The sequence below is a fragment of the Cannabis sativa genome, chromosome 4 (genome assembly GCF_029168945.1).
Source record: "Cannabis sativa cultivar Pink pepper isolate KNU-18-1 chromosome 4, ASM2916894v1, whole genome shotgun sequence".
In the NCBI taxonomy this organism is placed as follows: Eukaryota; Viridiplantae; Streptophyta; class Magnoliopsida; order Rosales; family Cannabaceae; genus Cannabis; species Cannabis sativa.
In genome coordinates, this window is record NC_083604.1 from 62922675 (window position 1) to 62946599 (window position 23925).

General features: G+C 37.8%; 1 protein-coding gene across 1 annotated transcript; it reads right to left on the reverse strand.

Moving 5' to 3' along the window:
• Window positions 1–2688: 2688 nt before the first annotated feature.
• On the reverse strand, window positions 2689–3135 carry LOC133037055 (uncharacterized). The gene has a single exon (XM_061113863.1). The coding sequence runs from the start codon at window positions 3133–3135 to the stop codon at window positions 2689–2691; it is 447 nt and encodes a 148-aa protein (XP_060969846.1).
• Window positions 3136–23925: the final 20790 nt, after the last annotated feature.

Consider the following 23925-nt stretch of genomic DNA (forward strand, 5'->3'; position numbering starts at 1 on the left):
CTATTTATTTACAAAATATTTGTCGCCCAGCGACTAACAACAAAAGCCCTGATGTCTCGAGGATCGTACGCTCCAGGCCTAACCGCCCCGACATGTACAATCTTCATCTGCTCGTCCTCACGGTTCCTCAACTTTAGCCTTGCCCTTACCTATACATAAACATAGCACTGTGAGTCGACAGACTCAGCAAGAAAAGCATAACATAATAAACATACTAAATCCCGGGTTATAATTGAGCGCCCATTATAACCCGAACCCGAGCAACCCCCCCGAACCCAAACTGGTGAACCCGCAAAAAAAATTTTAAAAAAAAGTTTCGGGCGGGTTGGGTTCAACCCGGTACCCTTCGGGTGGGTTGGCGGGTTGAGATTTTAGGGGTACCGGGTTTCGGGTTGAACCCGCGAACCCGCCCGCCAACCCGGTTTATAAATATATTATATATATTTTTTTATTACTCTTTTTATATATATAATATGGACTTTAAATTTTTATGGACTATGTATATTAGATATGGATGTATTTTGAAATATTTTAGTTTTTACTTTTATCATGATTCATGAACATGAATATGAAGTTTGATTTGAATTTTTGATAAATAGGTTGTTTGTTTGTTGGTTGGATTGATTAATGCATTTTTTCTTCAATAGTAGATACTATGAAATTGTTATATTATATATGCTTAATTTAATAAATAAAAAAATAAAAAAAAATAATTATTTGAATAAAAAATTAATTTTTTTAAAGAGTTGACCGAGTTGACTGGGTCAACCCGCCAACCCGCTAAACCCGACCAACCGAAACCCGCCAACCCGTGACCCGCCAACCCGCCAACCCGCCAACCCGTGTCCTATTCGGGTCCGGGTTCAGTTTCAATTTTTTGAACCCGAAACCCGTGAACCCGAAACCCGCCAACCCGAAACCCGGTAAACCCGCCCGATGTTCAGCCCTAGCGCCCATACACCTGACCTTAACCCTAATTGAATCAGGAACGTCCTTGACAAAGTATGATTAACCGCGAATCCAGCCTATACTCAGTACTCTAATCGTACTGATGTGGTAGCAATTAATTCATACTATCTGATAGCCTAGCATATATCTGATGGCATCTCGGTACAACTCTATGTACACCTCACTGTTGTCCTGATATGTTAATCTGACGGCTATATAAAATTTGCCTAACATATATCTAATATGTTAATCGGATGTCAACTAACATGTACACTAAACATGTATAAGCATATGCATGACATTATACTAATCTTACATCAATTCCAAATTCAGGTGTGCCGGTCAACCAGAGTGGAACAATCTGCTCGGCGAATTACAGGCTCCTAAATCACATCAATCACAGCACTGATAAGCGACATGCTAAATCACTTCCTGGGGACTTAAACTTGAAACTAAAAGTTTCTCTATCGATGAATAACATGGAAATACCCTAAATAACACAAAAATAGGAAAAACTAGGGTTCCCAAATTTTCCCCAACTAGTAGACCGGTTCCCCAACTGGAATTCTGGTTTTGGGAAGAAATCCTGGAAGCCAACCGAAATTCCGGTTCCTACAGCCTCCCTGAATCGGAATTCCGGTTCAGTGCAGGAAACACCAAAAAATTCATATCTCGACCAAATCAACCCAAACCAATTCAAACTTTCCAGACCTGCTAATTAGACCCCAATGAACATTTCTAAAGCAACAAAACATAGCTTCATGTACAAATACAAAAACCACCATTGATGAGCCAAGCTTGAGTTCAAAAACTCAAAGCTTGCGCATCCTACTAAATAGCTATAAAAAATAGCTCAAATCACCTTATAAAACCATAATTAAACTACAGAAAACATAATCTAACCACAGCAGCAAGAACAGCAAGCTAACAACATTTCGCCATTAAAATCAAAGTTTGAGTTTAAAACTCCAAACTTGAATAAAATCAACTAAAAACCACTAAAACATGTTCTAATCCATTCATCCCAACATAATTAAGCCTAAGAAAACAACAATAAACACATACAGTAGCTGCAGCAACAAAACCATAAGCATGCATAAATTTTCTTTCTTAAAACTCAAGGAAACTAACAAGGAAGTTGCACAAGGGTTACCTTAGCTTGGATTACACTTAGAATTGATGAAAACTTGCAGAATTTGAGGAACAAAAGATCAAACCCTAGCAGCCCCTAGGATTTTCAAAAGAGAGAAAGAGAGTTTGAGAGAAAAAGTGATTTTTGCTTCTTTTTTCCAATTTTTCAATAAATGAGTAAATGAATAATTTTTTCCTTAAGTTAATACATTGCTTCAGCCAAACTAAGCTTTAAAAATCAGATTTAAACTTAATATTAAACCCTCACTAAAAAGACAAAACTCAATAGGCAAAAAGACCATAATGCCCTTGCCTATACTAAAGAGTCATACAATTCACTTAGGGTATTTTGGGAAAACTCTAAATTCCTAACTAATCCCGACATTCTCAATGTCTAACTAAGCTGCCCCGCTATACTAAAATACTAGGATGTGATTTTACTAAGCCATACACAGCGTTCCAATGTTGTCGGGCACCGAAAATGAAATATTATGAAATTTCTATATATGACATACAAAATGCATTCTGAATTCAAATAAATCAACATAAATAATTTTCATAATTAAACCCTAATTATCTGCTAATTTCCAAATTTAAACTAAGCGGTCTTTATATTTTAGCTCTTTGCTTCCAATAGGTTTGTTTTTTAAGCAGAAGTATATCCAAATGGGATTGCACAGTTTTAATTCTTTGAACAGTGTTGGCATCCCAATTAGGTCTGCTCTTAACTTGATCAAGTTCCTTTTCCAGGGTACTAATTTGTTGTTTGAAATGGAAACCTAACTTGTGGTTCCAATTATTGAGATTGTTGCCACAAGCAGATTGCGTAGCCACCGCGTTGGTAAGGGCACTAGAATTATTCCCATGATTTGTCCAAAACGAAACCAGAGTTTTGGACCAATTAGGATTGGTGAGCCAGACATTTTCAAAGAGAAACCTTTTGGAACTTCGATGAGAGGATTGAGAAGATTTTCCTTGAGAGTCAAAAAGAAGAGCCCGATGATCAGAGCCAAAAAAACCCTTGTGGTGGAGGCAAGCCTCCGGGAAAATAGTCATCAAAGGGGCATTGGCTATGCACCAATCCAAACGCTCTTGGATGTTTCTCTCATTAGCACTGTGATTTTCTCATCAACGTATCACTTGGAGGGTCGATCTTTTCGCTCCGCTATGCTAGGGAAGATTGCTATTTTTGTGGGTTAGTTGGGAAACTTAACATCCTTCTTCATCCACGTGTCAAACCTAACATTACACTTTAAGATCAAGCTTTATTGTGGGCTGGGCGTTTGAATATGGGTATGACCCAAAAGGCATGGATTGGGCGTGGCCCGTAGCCCATGTGAGGGCTTACCGGTTCCTTGTTTCTGACTTATAAGTGGGCTTTGTAAGTACTTCGATCGTTGGACCTTTTCGTTGAGCTTAAAGCAATTTTTGGCCACTACACGTATCAAGTATATTTGGAAAAGCAAAAATAAAACTCATCAACTTTTTGAAAAATGATTATATCAATAACAAAAATCATGGGTTGAATTTTCAAACGATGATAAGTGAAGTAGCTCATTTTCTTATAAATATTTTATTACATTTGATTTATATGGGCATCATCTCATAGTGGTTCTAGGCACCTTAGTGCTTCATGCTCCTCCTAAAATGGTAGTTATTTTCTGCTCACCAATCTTGAATCACCGTATCATAAGTGGTCATTTACTAGCTTATTTTTGCATGGGTCTCAAGTGACTCTTTGCACTATGCAGATCTTGTGCAATGTATTTTTCTTTCTTTTCTATTTAGATAGATGTTGATCAAATACTCACAAGAAATTTTATTTGTTGATGAGTAAAGTAGCTTATATTTTTTAGATGACATATGTGGGAAAATTAAGACTAAATGTGCAGAATCAAAATAACAAAACTTTAAACAATCAAACAGTTAGCAATGACAAGATTAACAATCAAGAACAACAATCAGATAAGAAACAGGGGCAAACAGAGTATGTAAAACCAAAAAATAATAACTACAGAAAATAAAGAAATCAACACCAAGATATATACTGGTTTAAGTCTAATAGATCAATGTAATCTATGGCTCTACTCCAGTTCGGGAACACCACCATAATCCTTCTTTATTTATTGAGCAAGAATAATTACAATACAATCGATACGAGATTCTCTGTTGAGTTCTCACAAAGTGTTTTAACTGTCACACTTTACACCAAGAATCTTCTTCATCTACAGAAGATTCTTCTTACAAAACCCAAACTCAATCTCTTTCTTTTCTCTGCACCTCTCTCCCTACCTCTCAATCTTTTCTCTCTCCAACTCTCAATCTCCTTAGAAGTTTTGAATCTCATATATTGTTCAAATGACAACGTTAAGGTGGTATTTATAGGCTTAGGATCAAGATTCTAAAGTCGGTGGCTGCAAGAAATGAGGTTGTTAAGTTAGTTAGAAATAACTAACTTAACCAACTCCTCTTTGAGTGAAGTCTCCATGTTAATGAAGGTACCAGGGCCTCTAAGAACATAAATAAGCTTCTAGACTCAAGGGCCTCGGATCCTTACTAAAGACACTTCCAGATAGGATAAAGCATGCTGAAGTTAACTATCTTTATTACCATTCCAAGAGGGATAACAAGCCAACTAGAACTCCTTTCCAGGAAAGAGCTAGCTATCCTGAGAACTGGACCCGGAGAGGACATGATAGTAATCCGTGAACTCCCTTCCAGACCTGACTATTATTCCACACAACTCCTTCCAAGATTGATAATTAACGAGTGGACAACTTCCTAGAAATATCGTGTGTAGAGACCTTTTTATTTGGAGGAACTATCACTACAAGAAAAGTATCTTGTAGCTACCAAGTATTTTGCTACAAAATTTTAGTAGCAAATTCTAAATAAATTAGACCAAATACTTTTACTACCAAAATATTTGGTAGGTAAATTGCTTTTTTAGCTACTAGTAATTTTTGGTAGCGAAATATTATTGTTTAACTACCAATTTAACAACCATTTTTTCTTAGTGGCAAATAACTTTTTACTTTAACTACCAATTTAGCTACCAAATATATTTAGTAGCAAATTATAAGTTTTAGTTATCAATTTTTACTATCATTTTTCTTTTGTCACAAAATATTAATTGTTAATTAAAAAAATAGTATTTATAATACAATATTAATAATAAATCATTTAACAAATATATATAATACAACAAACCCACTACTTAAAATTTACAGTTACAATCACGTACACTCTCACAAACTGTAGTCTCCCACCACTAACACGTACTAAATATTATATAATACATTAACCATCGATCCTTTGTAAAGCTGAAACGTAGCTTCTCTCTCAATCTCATAGGTACGTATTATTTTTTGCAACTAGATCTGTCTCTCTTGATTATTATCATTAATTCTCATCTCACATCAATCTCTTATTTATATGAATATATATTTATATGGGTATGCTCTAAATGGATATTACCCATAAATAGGTATTTTATTATTGGCCATTAGATTAAATCTAATGATTCACATTAATAGTATTAATTGATATTTTAAAATACTCAAATTTATTTTTTAAAACTAGTAGAAGGGTTACTTGATGACGTGGAGGTAATTTATTATTTGATAATTCTTTTCTTATTCCCATCTCATTACCTCTTTATTCTAATTAATTCATTTTTCCCAATTTAATATATATATTTTTGGTATCTTCTTTGATAAAAAAAAAAATTAAGATGACAGAGACAGTAAAAGAAAAAAAGAAAAAAAAAATCTTCAATTAATATGGAAATTTTTAATTTTGATAACAAATTGTATTTTTTTTTTTTTTTTCACGTACCTTTGACATATTCTTACATTCTTTTGAATGTCCATTGCTAACCCAAATATACAAACTCCTTCGTTTGCTTCATGTGAATGATGAATGTTTAAATTTAAATAAGTAATATAATTCTAATAGGTATATCAACGTAGCAAGTAAAGTTAATGGATTATAAAAATAGTATCAATATCATCACTAGTACCTTCCTCATAATAGTTCTTAATAAGCCTATCGAATAAACAATAAAAACAAAGGAATTAATTACATGATTTCATGTCTCAATATTTCTTGGCTTGATAACTATAACTAAACGTAGGCAAATAAGAACTTAAATTCTTTATTAGAAGAAGAAATGAAACAAAAATAAAGCGTTACCAACGTACAATTGTTTTAACTTGTTTAAATTTCCTAGTTTTGGAGGACTAGTACAATTGTTCAAAGAGAAGGTCTTATATACAGAATTATCTCCAAAATTAATTAATGTCAAAAAAAGAAGAGAATGAGGTGATTGAATTTTTTAATGAAAAATTCATAAAGTTTAACATAAATAAAAAAGGAACACATATTTATGAGAAAGATAGTACAAAAGCTCTTATTTGCATCCATCTGAACCGAACCAACAATTGAATTATATGAGATAGTTCATTAGATATATTGATTGTTGTGATCGATTACTATATGACAACAAATTACAATGTAAAAGTTAGTGGGAAAAAGTTTTCAAGTAATATAATTAATTCTGAGAGAGAGATAGAGAAAGAGACCCTCAAAGAAAGTTAGAGTGGGCTAATATGCATGTTACTTGAAAGAGAACCCATATTATGAAGTTCAATATACATACACGTGACTTTTAGCTTTAGAGTGAAAAGTCATCAATTCACTTTGACAATTTAATAATCTAATGAATGTGGATTGTTAATATATATGGATAATATAGTAATTTTATAGCATAATTTAGTTTCTAAAAATAACTTGTAATTTTGTACTTTTTATTAGTTGGAATCATCGTTCTATATTATTAAAAAAATATAAATACAAATTAATAAAAATAAATAAATAACTTGTTGACCTACTATACCAAGTTATTAAATTGACACATCATCACTTTTTTAAATACCTATGAATGGGTAATACCCATTAAGAAGTACTCCATATTTATATATATTCATTTAATTATATTTATACCTGACAAATTACTTTGTTTTTATATTTTTCTTTTTACAGATTTCGCAAGAAAACTTAAAACATGGAGGTTTGAAGATATTTATATTTTACAATTCAGAGAAAAGCCTATAATCATTATCATATCTTGTAATTTAGTATTAATAAATAAAGATAATCAATCTTCACATGTAGCATTTGTATATTGTAATATTTGTATATTAATAGAATCTCATTTGTATAATAATGATTCGCACTTTTCATGAATATGTCTATACCATTTATATAATTGAACAATTATAATCCCTTTTCATAAGCTAAAAGAAATAATTAAAACAAACTATTAAATAAGAATTAATCTTGACTAGTGTAATAAATTATTTTATTACCTAACGATTTAAAATATTTAGCTACCAAATTTGACTCACAAAATTGAATAGCTAATACTTTCTATTAATAAATAAAAAATTGAATTTGCTACCAAATTATGGTAGCACACAAAATTAATAGAAAAAAACATTAAATCATTTTGCTACTAATAAATATTTTTTGCTGCCAAAAATTTAATAGTAAATAATGTACATTTGCTACCGAAATATTTGGTAGCTGAACACTTTTAGCGACCGGGATTCAGCTACGAACAAGCTACCAAAAATTTTGGCAGCGTAAAGTTTTTTCGCTACCAAAAAGATATTATTGGCTACCAAAAGTTTTGTAGGTAAAACACATTTTTCTTGTAGTATATACCACAAATTCCACCTAGTTACTTTAAATTAAAAGAATGGCGAGGATGAAGAAAGAATGCAGTCATCATTGGTTGGTTTTCCAAAAATCTCAATATGCTAACTTTTGATATTGATCAAGTTCAAGCAATGCTTGAACTTGTTTAAGGTTAAGACCTTAGTCCCAACAGGATTATCTTCAGCACTGACCTTCTCTAAATCAACCAGTCCTTCTTCTATCTTCTCTCTAATCCAGTAGACTTTTATATCTTATATCTATATGTTTGCTTTTCTCATGATAAACTTGATTCTTACTAAGGTGGATTGAAGACTGGCTATCCGAATACACAATCACTCCTCCTTTGATTTATTTCAACTAAAGTATTCCCCGAAGCCATAACGCTTCCTTAAAAGCTTCTGCAGTCACCATAAATTCTGCTTCAATGATGGAAAGAGCAACCACAGACTGTAATTGAGCCTTCCAGCATATACAGTTCTAGTTTGTCAAAAAAAATATAAAAAGTGGTTGATTTCCTAGTATCACTATTCGAGGCATAGTCCGCGTCCACGAACCCTTTCAACTCTAATTCTCCTTTTCCTTTCTCATAGGTCAGACCATAATCACATGTGCCCTTCAAATATCTCAATAACCATTTAAGAGCTTCTAATGTTCCATGCCCAGATTGGACATGAACTTGCTTAGGATGCTTAAAGTGTGAGCTATGTTCGATCTTGTGCTCACCATCACGTACATTAAGCATCTAAGAACCACAGCATAGGGTACATCCTTCATCTTTTCTTTTTCTTTTATACTGTTAGGACATTGTTCCTTTGATAAAATGAACTGTCCCCCTAAAGGAATGGATGTACTTTTTGCACCTTCCATGTTGAACTTCTAAATAATCTTCTTGATATAGCCAAACTGCTTCAAACTAATAGTCCCTTCCTTTCGGTTCTGTGAGACTTCGATACCAAGTACCTTTTGAACTGATCCAAGCTCCTTCATCGAAATTCTCTCTTGAGCTTGGGTTTACGACTTTTGATCACTGGTTTATCTTTTCTCGTGATGATCATATCATCCACTTAGAGAAATAAGAATACAGTTGTAGATTATTTCAGATTCTTAAAATAAAGGCAGTGATCATATGCAGATCATTTGAACCCAATTTGATGCATATACGTATCGAATCTTTTATTCCATTGTCTTGGGGACTATTTCAAACCATACAAAGATCTATTAAGCTTGCAAACTAATTCAACTCCTTTCCCTTCCACCTGAAACCCAGGTGGTTGCTTCATATAAATCTCTTCATCGAAGAATCTGTTTAGAAAGGCAGTCTTGACATCGAGTTGTTCAACTTCAAACTCCAAATATGCTGCCAAAGACAACATCAGTCTTATTGTATTGTACTTTATCACAGGTGAGAACATTTTAGTATAGTCTATACCTTCCACTTGAGTAAAACCTTTAGCCACTAACTTGGCTTTGAACCTCACTAATTCATTCTCATTGATTCCCTCTTTCACCTTGAGAATTCATTTGCACTCCACAATTTTCTTGTTTTTTGGCTTCGGCACAACTACCCAAGTCTTATTCTTCTGTAGATAATCCATCTCTTCATCCATGGTCTGGAGCCATTTAGACTTGTTTTCACATAAAACTGCCTCTTCATAGCTTCTGGGCTCCTCAATTTCAGTTTGTTGAACTACCACCAGTGCAAATGCTATTATGTCTGCTTCCGCAAACCTAGCAAGAGGTCAAATCTCTCTCTGGGTTCTATCACAAGCCAACTGATAACCTTCCAGACCTATATGTCCGAACCCTTTCAGCACCTCTGTTTGGTCTTCATTATCTTGTTCTTCCGACTCCACAACAGCTTCTGGTTGTGCATTGTCTTCTAGTTCCACACTATCTTCTTCCTGTGAACCTTCTTCTAGAAGCTTTATTCTGTACTCCACTTCTACACTTATAGTGTCTTTGTTTCCTGTTTTTCCTGTAACACATAGAGACACACTATCCTTTCTAGAGGTCAAGTGAGGATATTCTAACTCATTGAAAACAACATTTTTAGCAATCACAACATTTTTTTTATCCTTTTGGGAAATGTAAATTCTATACCCATTGGTTCCTAAGGCATAACCTAGGGAAGTTCCCTTCACAAACTTAGGACCCTGCTTGTCAATAGATTGGTGTACATATGCAGTACACCCAAATGTTCTTAGATGCATTAGGTTGAGGGTTCTGTTGTACCACATTTCATAAGGTGTCTTAAGGTCTATAACTCTATTTGGGCTCCTGTTAACAAGGTAGGTTGTGGTTGCTAAGGCTTCCCCCAAAATGGTTTTCCTAACCCAGAACTAAACAGTAAACATCTAATTTTATTCAACAATGTTTGGTTCATCCTTTCAAGAACACGATTTTGCTCCAGGGTCTTCACTACGGTTCTATGCCTAGTGATTCCAAACTCTTGATACATCTTGTCAAATTCAGAGTTAACAAACTCCAACCCATTATTAGTCTTAAGGTTCTTAATTTTAAGATCAGTTTGGTTTTCCACCTAGGTTTTCCAATTTCTAAATTGTTCCAAAAACTCATCCTTAGTGGTTAACAAGTAGGTCAAAACACACCGACTGTAATCATCAACTATTGAAAGAAATTATTTCTTACCGGAGTGAGTAGGCACCTTGTATGGTCTCCAAAGATCAGCATGCACATATTCAAGTATCTTTTTAGTTGTGTGCTTTGTCAGAGTGAACTTCAACTTATGTTGTTTTCCTAAAACACAAGCTTCACAAAATGGGAAGGCACAACAATTTTAATTTTTAATTATACCTTGTTTTTGTAGTTCTTTGAGGCCTTGTTCACTGACATGTCCAAGTCTATGATGGCATAACTTCATATCCGATTCTAGTCCTTTCACTATACTTGCTTCTCCAGCTGGGATAGTTTCTCCTTGGAGAACTTAAAAACCATTGACATTTTCACCTTTCATCACTACCAGAGAACCTTTGGTGATCCTCAAGCTTCCATGCATGGATTTGTATCTGTATCCTTTATCCTCAAGTGCACCCAGGAATATGAGGTTTCGTCTAAGGTCTGGGATGTGGCTTAGGTTCGTCAGCACCTTGATTCCGCCATCATATTGTTTGATGGCCACCTTCCCAATTCTAATGACCCTGCGTGAATGATCATTACCTCCATCAATTGATTTGTAATCAAAAAATGACTCTCGATTTGGACACATGTGATAAGTGCATCCGAAATCGAGAATCCACTCCAAGTTCCAATGACCCTGCATGAATGATCATTATCCATTAGAAATTTACCTCCATCAATTGATTTGTAATCAAAAAATGATTCGATTTGGACACATGTGATAAGTGCATCTGAAATAGAGAATCCACTCCCTGTTCATAGATGACTTCGAGATAGAGAACAGTTCTCCGTCCGAGGAGCAGTCATTACTATTTTCTGTGATTGTAGCAAAATCCTTCCCGTGATGATGATGTTGGAAGTCCTTCCTATCTCCATTGTGAGATTTCTTGAAGCCTTGTTGCTCCTTGTACTTCTTCCAGAATCTTTGCAAGTGTCTAGACTTTCCACAGAAGTAACACTTCCTAGTGTCATTCTCTCTAGATTTCGATCTTGAATAAGAGTGATGGTGTTTACTCTTCAAACTCACTTTCTTGGGTGATCTTTCTCTTGCCAAAATACACTTATTCTTTCTTGGATTCTTTTTCCAACTGTAATTCAAAATCTTTAGTTTTAAATGCGGCAAGAACATCTTCCAACGCAATAACATCTCTGCCATACTTGATGGCAGCCTTAATTTCTTGATATGTGATTGGAAGTGTTCTCAACAAGATGATGGCCTAGCTTTCTTCATCAACTTTGTGATTTATGTTAGCCAAACCTACAATAATCTCATTGAATCTATCAATATTCTCATCTAAAGAAAAGGAAGAAATCATTCTAAAACCGTATAACCTTTCTAGCAAATTAATCTTGCTAGTTATCGATGGTTTTAAGTATAATTCTTCCAATTTATCCCAAACTCCTTTTGCCTTCTTCTCTCTAATGAGTTTTCTTCAAACACTCTTTAATTGATACATGACGATCATGTAGTACACCATCTCCTCCATTTCTGCTTTTTTCTCTAGTTTCTTTTCTGCTAATAACTTCTCATCTCCAAGAACCTTGTAAACTTTTTGGTGTACAAGGATCCCTTTCAGACTTTATCTCCAGAGCACAAAGTCCCGAGTTCCATCGAACTTCTCCAATTCGAATATCACCATTGATGACATTCAAGTTTCTTTAAGATCGCAACGGAAAGAATCTTGATTTTACGTTCTTGATCGATTACCAAGCTCTGATTTGTGAGAAAATTAAGACTAAATATGTAACACCCTAACTATCTTAGGCGTATTACGTGAATTTTTAAACGTACTGTGCAGCTCGTTGCTAATCAACGAGGTTTAAGGAAAAACGTGATTAATTAAAATTTTGCTTTTTCATTAAACTTATAAACCATTTTACAAAAGTCTCGGGATCCCGATTTATAAAATCATTTACAAACGTTTTTACTGTTTAACTATTACATCAAAATAAAAGTCGTCTAACGACAGTTACAAAAAAATCTCAGCCTTGCTGTCCCGAGGATCGTACGCTCCAGGCCTAACCGCCCCGACATGTACAATCTCATAAGCTCGCTCACGGTCCATCAGCTATAGCCTTGCCTTTACCTACACATGAACATAAACGCGGTAGTCGACAGACTCAGTAAGAAAAGCATAATAATATCATACATAACTAACTGCCGTGTCCAACACGATACTGAGTCCCGCTACTGCCATGTCCAACATGGTACTGAGCTACTACTGCCATGTCCAACATGGTACTGAGTTTTGAACGTTCAGGGGACGGTACTATTGACAAGTATCCTCCTGATCGGTCGAACCGGTCATACTCCGGCTGCTGGTCATACTCCAGCCTCTACCGACGGGATAGGTCAATAGCACTGAACCACCAACCAAGTGTCAGCCTGATCGGCCGAACCGGTCATACTCTGGCTGCTGGTCATACTCTAGCCTGTACCGACGTGACAGGGTTGGATGGTTCGAAGCCTAAATACATATCTAATGTAATCTAGCAGGCTTCCTACATGCACGCTAAACATGTAATCTACATATGCATACTGTTATACTAATCTTACCTGGATTCCGATTTCAGGTGTGCCGGTCAACCTGACTGGAACTGAAGCTGAGCGGCGGATTACTGGCTCCTAAACCATAAAAATCACAACGCTATAAGTGACACGCTAAATCACTTCCCGGGGACTAAAACTAGGAACTAAAAGTTTCCCTATCGATAAAAAGCATGGCAATACCCCTAAAAACCCAAAAACGAGGAAAACTAGGGTTCTGAAAAATCCCCCAACCGGTAGACCGGTTGCCCAACCGGAATTCCGGTTCTGGGAAATTCAGGACCCCCATCCGGAATTCCGGATGCACAACCGGAATTCCGGTTCCTCGCAGGCAGCCAACTAAAAAAATCCCATAACTCGACCAATTCAACCCCAATTGGTCCCAAACTTTCCAAACCTGTTCTAAACTATCCCTAGAACAAAACCAAAGCCTCAAAATCACCCAGAAAGCACGTATACAAAATTCACCATTAAAGACCAAGCTTTGAGTTCAAAAACTCAAACTTGGTTAAATCCACTAACATGCATCCTAGCCTAGTTAATTCTACTTAACTAAGCATAATAACACCTCTGAAAACATACAAGAACACCCAGCAATTCACAGAAACAAAATATAACATTTCTTTCCAAAATTCATAACTTTTCACATAAAACTACAAGCTTGAACAACCTAACTAATATGCTTTCAACACAGCTCAATCAACATCAATAATCATGCTTTGAATCACACAAATTAACCACAAAAACACAGCAGCAAAATCAACTAAAAACTCATGCATGCATCATCATTTTTCATCATATTTTTCAAGAAATTAAAGAAGGAGAGACATGAACCAACCTAGCTTGCAATGGACCTTAAAAGATGATGAATAACCAGCCAAAATCAAAGGAAAAACGCCCCCTCCTTGCTGCTCAAAGCTTGGCCGAAAGAGAGAGAGAGAGCTTGAGTGTGTGATTTTTGGAAATGAATTTCTAATTTTGACTAAGTGTTCAAGTGAAGGAGAAAATGGATTTTAATGCATATAACACTTTATTTCAGCCACAATTATTATTTAAAAATAAACATTTAATCCATTTATTAAATCACATAAGACAAAACACTAATGGGGCAAAAAGACCATTTTGCCCCTTCACCATAAAATCACATAAATCATACTAAAGGGGTATTTTTGGGACATTCTAAATTCCCGGCCATTCCCGACATTCCCAATGTCTAAAACCCGTCCCCAAATACTAACATACTAAGTTGTGATTTCTACTGAGCCAAACGCCGAGTTCCAAAATACCGGACACCGGAAATGCGAAACATAAAAACTACTGATGACATAATCATGCATATCTGAATTCCATAAATAACAGTAATAAATTATTTAAATAGCTATAAATAATTTCATAATTAACATAAACAACTGCTAATTTCCAAATTAACTAAGCGGGCTTTACAACTATTCCCCCCTTAAAAGGATTTCGTCCCCGAAATCTAACCTGAATAACTCTGGAAATTGAGCTCTCATATCTGACTCTAGCTCCCAGGTGGCTTCCTCCACCTTGCTGTTTCTCCAGAGAACCTTGACCAATGCTATGGTCTTATTCCGAAGGACTTTATCCTTTCTATCCAGGATCTGCACTGGCTGTTCCTCATACGACATGTCCGTGAAGCCGAAGACTCTCATAACCGAGTATATGAGAGGGGTACGAAACGTATTTTCTCAACATTGAGACATGGAATACGTTGTGCACTGCTGATAAGGCTGGAGGCAATGCTAACCGATATGCCACTTGACCTATCTTCTCGAGAATCTCGAAAGGTCCTGTAAACCTAGGGCATAACTTGCCTCTTTTCCCGAAACGTTTAATCCCCTTCATCGGAGATACTCGCAAAAACACATGGTCCCCTACTCGGAACTCAACATCTCTACGTTTCGGATCTGCGTAACTCTTCTGTCTGCTCTGTGAGGCAAGCATTCTAGCTTTTATTTTCTCTATTGCCTCATTGGTCCGCTGAACTGACTCCGGACCTAGGTATTTCCTCTCCCCTGTCTCATCCCAGTGGATAGGGGATCTACACTTTCTACCGTACAACAGTTCATAGGGTGCCATCCCTATCGTACTCTGATAACTGTTGTTGTACGAAAATTCTATCAACGGCAGATATTTACTCCATGAACCCTCAAAGTCCATAACACAGGCTCTCAACATATCCTCCAATATCTGAATTGTCCTTTCGGACTGACCATCTGTCTGAGGATGGAATGCTGTACTGAATTTCAGCTTCGTACCCATTGCCCGTTGCAAACTTTGCCAAAATTTGGAGGTGAATTTCGGATCCCTGTCCGAAACTATAGACTTCGGTACCCCATGAAGTCTCACTATCTCCCTGACATATAACTCTGCCAACTGATCCACTGTAAATGTTGTTCGACCGGAGAAAATGAGCAGATTTCGTAAATCGGTCCACCACTACCCAGATGGAATCATGCAAACCCGTGGTCCTAGGTAACCCGACCACAAAATCCATCGTAATATCCTCCCATTTCCATTCTGGTAGGGTTAGAGGCTGCAACAACCCTGCTGGTCTCTGATGTTCAGCTTTGATCTGCTGACACGTGAGGCATCTCGATACGAATTCTACTAAATTCTTCTTCATACCGCTCCACCAGAAGTACGGTTTCAAATCTTGGTACATCTTGGTGGTGCCGGGATGCAGAGAATATGGAGTAGAATGAGCCTCCTCAAAGATCTCGTTTCTCAATTCCACACTGTTCGGAACACAAACCCTGGCTTTATACAAAAGCATCCCACTATCTGACACTGAAAAGTCTTTGGCTTGACCAGCCAATACCTCATCTCGGATTTTCACTAACTCCGGATCTGTCATCTGAGCGACTTTTATTCTTTCTAATAGATCAGATTGCAGCGTCAAGTTGTGAAGCTGACCTACCACAAACTCGATCTTTGGATCTAACCATATCCTCTGCTAGCTGAGATGAGATCTGAACCATGCTAGCTACTTGCCCGGGACCCTTTCTGCTCAGGGCATCGGCCACTACATTGGCTTTTCCGGGATGATAGAGGATCTCACAATCATAATCCTTCACTAATTCCAACCAACGCCTTTGTCTCATGTTCAAATCTTTCTGAGTAAAGAAATACTTGAGACTTTTATGGTCGGTATAGATCTCGCACTTCTCCCCATAAAGGTAATGCCGCCAAATCTTCAGTGCAAAAACCACTGCGGCCAATTCTAAATCATGAGTCGGGTATCGCTGTTCATAATCCTTTAACTGACGGGAGGCATAAGCGATAACCCGATCGGCTTGCATCAATACGCACCCCAAACCCTGTTTGGATGCGTCACGATGAACTACGAACTTCTCCTTGTCCGAAGGCAAAGCTAGTACCGGAGCAGTAATCAATCTCTGCTTCAGCTCCTGAAAACTAGCTTCGCATTTATCTGACCAGATAAATCGCTGATTCTTCTTTGTAAGCTCGGTTAGGGGCATTGAAATTTTGGAGAACCCCTCCACGAACCTACGGTAGTACCCAGCTAATCCCAAGAAGCTTCTGATCTCTGTCACTGTCTTCGGTCTCGGCCAATCCCTGACGGATTCAATCTTCCCGGGATCCACCTTGATCCCATCTTTACTCACAATGTGCCCTAGGAAGGACACCTGAGACAACCAGAACTCACATTTCTTGAACTTGGCGTAGAGTTTATGTTCTCGAAGTCGTTGCAGTACCATCTGAAGATGTAACTCATGCTCCTCTTCTGATTGAGAGTACACGAGGATGTCGTCGATAAACACAATCACACAGATATCGAGGAAATCCTTGAATACTCTATTCATCGAGTGTCCATGAATGCCGCAGGAGCATTGGTTAGTCCGAATGACATAACCAGAAACTCGTAGTGTCCATACCTAGTGCGGAAAGCCGTCTTTGGAATGTCCTCCTCTCGGATTCTCAATTGATGATAACCCGAACGGAGATCAATCTTAGAAAAGACCGTCTTCCCCTGAAGCTGATCGAACAAGTCATCGATCCTAGGTAATGGATATTTATTCTTCACCGTCAGCTTGTTCAACTCTCTGTAGTCGATGCACATCCTCATAGATCCATCCTTCTTCTTCACGAACAAAACCGGGGCTCCCCAAGGTGACACACTGGGCCGAATGAACCCTATGTCAAGCAACCCTTGGAGCTGAATCTTTAATTCCTTAAGTTCAGCTGGAGCCATCCTATACGGGGCTTTGGAAACCGGATCCACCCCTGGTGCCAAGTCAATCACGAAGTCAATCTCCCGCTGAGGTGGTAACCCTGGAAGTTCTTCGGGAAAAACGTCCAAAAATTCCCGAACCACTCTGATGTCCTCTGGCCGAATGGTATCTGGCCGAGTGGTGTCCACCACCACGGCCAGAAACCCTAAGCACCCACCGTGCAATAATTCTCTCGCTGACATAGCCGAGATCACCGGGATCCGAGATCCCTGAACCGAACCTACAAACACGAACGGTTCTTCACTTTCCGGTTGGAAGATCACCATCTTCCTCTTTACTGATCCAATGCTCGCCGAATATTTAGATAGGAAATCCATTCCTAAAATAATATCGAATTCGACTAAGCTCATCTCTATCGGATCGCCGCTTAACTCTCTACCATCTATCCCGATCGGCATAGACCTAATCCACCTATTGGAGATAACCAATTCTCCGCGGTGTAACGGGGTTCCAAACCCCGATTCATATCTATCAAAGGGTCTACCCAACTTACTAAAGACTCGGCCGCCACATAAGAATGTGTAGCCCCGAATCAAACAAAGATCGAATAAAGCGAGTTGTTAATAAAAAGCCGACCCGTAACAACCGATGGGCCGGCATCCGCATCGGCTGCGTGATAGCGAACACCACCGGCCGGAGTGGGTATCGCTGGAGCTCTCGGTGCCTCCGGCCGAGCCGGGGACATTCCCTCTTGAAGTGTCCGGGCATGCCACAATGAAAGCATCCCTGCCCCTTGCACTCACCCCGATGATGCCTCTTGCGCCTAGGGCACTCGGGATAGGAGAATCGGGTCTCATTACCACCGGGACGACTCCCTCTGTTCTGGTTCCCCCGGAACCTCTTGTTCTGACTCGAGCCGCCGGAAGCAGTGGGTGCCCTCTTCCTCTGATCAATGGCCGAACCACTACTCCCCCTGCTAAAGCCTGATGCAGGAGGGGTAGGAGCCCCGCCACCAACCGGAGTACTGACTGAATCTGACATGCACCCCACTGCGCCCTCAGCTCGCAGTGCCTTCTCCACCATCTGAGCATAGGTGGTGCTGTCGTCGGTGGTAATCATCAGGTCATGCCTGATCTTGGGATTCAACCCGTCCAGATACTTCTCCTTCTGCGCCGAAGTCGGTCGGCACAATTCCCGAGGCTAACCTCGCCAACCGATCAAACTGAGTAGTATACTCAGTGACGCTCATGTTCTCCCGCTGGGTCAGGTGAACGAACTCTTTCCTCTTGGCGCTTCTGACCGCCTCATTATAGTATTTCGCGTTGAAGAGTTCCTGAAACCTTTCCCAGGTCATGGTGGTGACATCGTGAATCTGAGACACCATGTCCCACCATACCAGGGCGTCCTCCTGGAACTGAAATGTGGCGCACACCACTCTGTCATTACCGGTGACACCCATGAAATTCAGAATTCTGGTAATCACCGTCAGCCACTGCTCGGCTTTCGATACATCTGGACCTCCCAGGAATACCGGAGGTGCTTGCTTCCGGAACCGCTCATACAATGGTTCCAATCTATGGGCCGCCACCACTATCTCGGCACGGGCGGCGGGCAGGTGCCAGCGGTACAAGGCACCGGAACCGGGCAGGGAGCACCCTGCTGTCTCAACCTCTGAATCTCGAGGTCTTGCTCTTCGATCCGGGCTTGCATCTCCGCAAACCGTAACTCCCAGTTCGGGGCTCCCTGATCGGCTGGGGGAGCCTGGGCAGCCTGTGGCGGGTTTTCATCACCCCGGCCACGAGCCCTGCCTCGGGGACCTCTGCCTCGGCCCCTAGCAGGTGGGGGAAACTGAGCTCCCTGTCCCTGATTCGACCCCACGGAGTTGCCCTGACTCCTGGTAGTCCGCCTGGCGTCCATCTAGTTAGAACCGCCTGCGAAACCAAGAGTTGGCATATCAGGTCGTATTCAAGGCGAGCTTACTAATGCCGCTTAATTTGGAAATTAGAAATGAAACATGCGCATATTCTACTATCAGGCTACTAACATGCTTCCTAACAGGCTTTTCTTTTTTTATAACTGAATAAAATAAACTACTAAAGCAATAAAGGCTTACTGAACCGTGAACCGAGCTAACTGCTGATGATGATTGTACATGTCGTGACGATCTTCGGAAGACAACCTGGCGGCTCTGATACCAAATTGTAACACCCTAACTATCTTAGGCGTATTACGTGAATTTTTAAACGTACTGTGCAGCTCGTTGCTAATCAACGAGGTTTAAGGAAAAACGTGATTAATTAAAATTTTGCTTTTTCATTAAACTTATAAACCATTTTACAAAAGTCTCGGGATCCCGATTTATAAAATCATTTACAAACGTTTTTACTGTTTAACTATTACATCAAAATAAAAGTCGTCTAACAACAGTTACAAAAAAATCTCAGCCTTGCTGTCCCGAGGATCGTACGCTCCAGGCCTAACCGCCCCGACATGTACAATCTCATAAGCTCGCTCACGGTCCATCAGCTATAGCCTTGCCTTTACCTACACATGAACATAAACTGTGAGTCGACAGACTCAGTAAGAAAAGCATAATAATATCATAAATAACTAACTGCCGTGTCCAACACGATACTGAGTCCCGCTACTGCCATGTCCAACATGGTGCCGAAGCTACTACTTGCCATGTCCAACATGGTGCCGAGTTTTGAACGTTCGGGGGACGGTACTATTGACAAGTATCCTCCGATCGGTCGAACCGGTCATACTCCGCCTGCTTGGTCATACTCCGGCCTGTACCGACGGGATAGGTCAATAGCACTGAACCACCAACCAAGTGTCAGCCTGATCGGTCGAACCGGTCATACTCCGGCTGCTGGTCATACTCCAGCCTGTACCGACGTGACAGGGTTGGATGGTTCGAAGCCTAAATACATATCTAATGTAATCTAGCAGGCTTCCTACATGCACGCTAAACATGTAATCTACATATGCATACTGTTATACTAATCTTACCTGGATTCCGATTTCAGGTGTGCCGGTCAACCCGATGGAACCGAAGCCGAGCGGCGGATTACATCGGCTCCTAAACCATAAAAATCACAACGCTATAAGTGACACGCTAAATCACTTCCCGAGGACTAAAACTAGGAACTAAAAGTTTCCCTATCGATAAAAAGCATGGCAATACCCCTAAAAACCCAAAAACGAGGAAAACTAGGGTTCTGAAAAATCCCCCAACCGGTAGACCGGTTGCCCAACCGGAATTCCGGTTCTGGGAAATTCAGGACCCCCATCCGAAATTCCGGATGCACAACCGGAATTCCGGTTCCTCGCAGGCAGCCAACTAAAAAAATCCCATAACTCGACCAATTCAACCCCAATTGGTCCCAAACTTTCCAGACCTGTTCTAAACTATCCCTAGAACAAAACCAAAGCCTCAAAATCACCCAGAAAGCACGTATACAAAATTCACCATTAAAGACCAAGCTTTGAGTTCAAAAACTCAAACTTGGTTAAATCCACTAACATGCATCCTAGCCTAGTTAATTCTACTTAACTAAGCATAATAACACCTCTGAAAACATACAAGAACACCCAGCAATTCACAGAAACAAAATATAACATTTCTTTCCAAAATTCATAACTTTTCACATAAAACTACAAGCTTGAACAACCTAACTAATATGCTTTCAACACAGCTCAATCAACATCAATAATCATGCTTTGAATCACACAAATTAACCACAAAAACACAGCAGCAAAATCAACTAAAAACTCATGCATGCATCATCATTTTTCATCATATTTTTCAAGAAATTAAAGAAGGAGAGACATGAACCAACCTAGCTTGCAATGGACCTTAAAAGATGATGAATAACCAGCCAAAATCAAAGGAAAAACGCCCCCTCCTTGCTGCTCAAAGCTTGGCCGAAAGAGAGAGAGAGAGCTTGAGTGTGTTATTTTTGGAAATGAATTTCTAATTTTGACTAAGTGTTCAAGTGAAGGAGAAAATGGATTTTAATGCATATAACACTTTATTTCAGCCACAATTATTATTTAAAAATAAACATTTAATCCATTTATTAAATCACATAAGACAAAACACTAATGGGGCAAAAAGACCATTTTGCCCCTTCACCATAAAATCACATAAATCATACTAAAGGGGTATTTTTGGGACATTCTAAATTCCCGGCCATTCCCGACATTCCCAATGTCTAAAACCCGTCCCCAAATACTAACATACTAAGTTGTGATTTCTACTGAGCCAAACGCCGAGTTCCAAAATACCGGACACCGGAAATGCGAAACATAAAAACTACTGATGACATAATCATGCATATCTGAATTCCATAAATAACAGTAATAAATTATTTAAATAGCTATAAATAATTTCATAATTAACATAAACAACTGCTAATTTCCAAATTAACTAAGCGGGCTTTACAAAATAAGTAGAATCAAAACAACAAAACTTCAAACAATTAGCAATGACAAGATCAACAATCAAGAACAACAATCGGATAAGAAACAGTGGCAAACAGAGTATGTAAAACTAGAAAACAATAACTACAGAAAATAAAGAAATCAACACCAAGATATATATCTGTTCAAGTCCGATAGATTGATGTGATCTATGGCTTTACTCAAGTTCTAGAACACCGTCGTTATCCTTCTTTATTGATTGAGCAAGAATAGGTATAATATAGTCGAGACGAGATTCTCTGTTGAGTTCTCACAAAGTGTTTCAGCTCTCACACTTTACACCAAGAATCTTCTTCATCTACAGAAGATTCTTCTTACAAAACCTAAACCCAATCTCTCTCTTTTCTCTGCACCTCTCTCTACCTCTCAATCTTCTTTCTCTCCAACTCTGAATCTCCTCTGAAGTTCTAAATCTCATATATTGTTCAAACGACAACATTAAGGCGGTATTTATAGGCTTAGGATCAGGATCCCAAAGTTGGTGACCGTAAGAAACGAGGTTGTTAAATTTGTTAGAAATAACTAACTTAACCAACTCCTTTTTGAGTGAAGTCTCCACGTTAGCGAAGGTACTGGGGCCTCCAGGAACATAAATGAGCTTTCGGACTCGAGGGCCACGGAACCTTGCTGAAGACGCTTCCTGATAGGACAAAGCCTGCTGAAGTCAACTATTCAAATTTGTCATTCCAAGAGAGATAACTAGCTAGCTGGAACTCCTTTCTAGGGAAGAGCTAGCTATCATGAGAACTTCACCCGGAGAAGACATGATTAGTCATTCGAGAACTCCCTTCTGGACATGACTATCATTCCACACAACTCCTCTCAAAATCAATAATCAACGATTTTTTAGTTAATATATACGAGACAAAGTTATCCTATATCTATCCAAGATCCAAAATTATTGATATCTTGATATCTTGTTTTCTTTAGAATCTCACAGTAATTATAAGCTTAAACTTCTTGTTTTCCATTTTTGTCTTGTTTAGAAACCTCATTGGTCTTCGCGAGCACACCATCTAATTATTGAGCTACGAAAGTCATTGTCTCATTGCAATTGAATTTAGATCCCAAAAATCAACTACACAAAACAGTATTCCATGTCCATCCAACATAAATATGATATAAAAAGATATAATATAATATATTAATATATACTACAGAAAAGAAAATAAGAGACCTTCAAAAAAAAATACATTTTTCTTTAGAGGTTTTTTTATTTATATAATTATAAAGTATTATGATAATAATAATAATAATAATAATAATTAATATTACATATTTATGCTATTCAAAAAAAAATATTACATATTTATGTATAATATTTACTCTATTTTTAAAATAATGATAAGGTAAGATAATTTAGAAAATTGATGAACATAAAATTTTCCTTTTTTATATATGATTAATTTGATAAATTTTTATATATATTAATAGTAATAATTTATTTATGGCGTATTATTTTTAGAAATTTTTACATGAAAAATCCATTTTGCACAATTTATTACCTAAATACCTCTACACGCTTATGTCTACATTTTTACTTACAAAGTTGGTTTTATTACACAAATACCACTTAGTCATCATTTCATCCATCATCAATCAAATCCTACTCTCTTCCCTCTCTTTTTTCATTTTCTATCAATCAATCCATCATTTCACTCTCTTTTTTTCTTCTTTTCTTTTTCTTTTTAATTTTATTTCAGTTTTTAATTTTTTATTTTTAATTTTATTTCAGTTTTTAATTTTTTATTTTTAATTTTATTTTCAGTTTTTAATTTTTAATTTTTTTTTCCATAACAATTCTTCTTTTCTTTTTATTTTTAATTTTTAATTGTAAAGCTAGTTTCTTATATATTGTTGCTTAGGTCTAGGATTGACTTCTATCAATCAATCCATCATTTCACTCTCTTTTTTTCTTCTTTTCTTTTTATTTTTAATTTTATTTCGGTTTTTAATTTTTAATTTTTAATTTTATTTCAGTTTTTAATTTTAAATTTTTTTACATAACAATTCTTCTTTTATTTTTATTTTTAATTTTTAATTGTAAAGCTAGTTTCTTATATATTCTTACGAAGAAACGGACCTTGATAACATATGGAGCGACTGTGTAGAGAATAAAGCCAGAAAGAGTATAGAAATCATTGTGCTTCTTATGTATGTTTGCTCAACAAATAATGCAGAGATTTCATTGTCAACGTTTCTGGGAAAAAAGCTAATGTTGGTGCTGATGTTCGA

Coding starts and splice junctions, on each gene's coding strand:
- LOC133037055 (XM_061113863.1), bottom strand. CDS start 3,135: ATGACTATTTTCCCGGAGGCTTGCCTCCACCACAAGGGTTTTTTTGGC.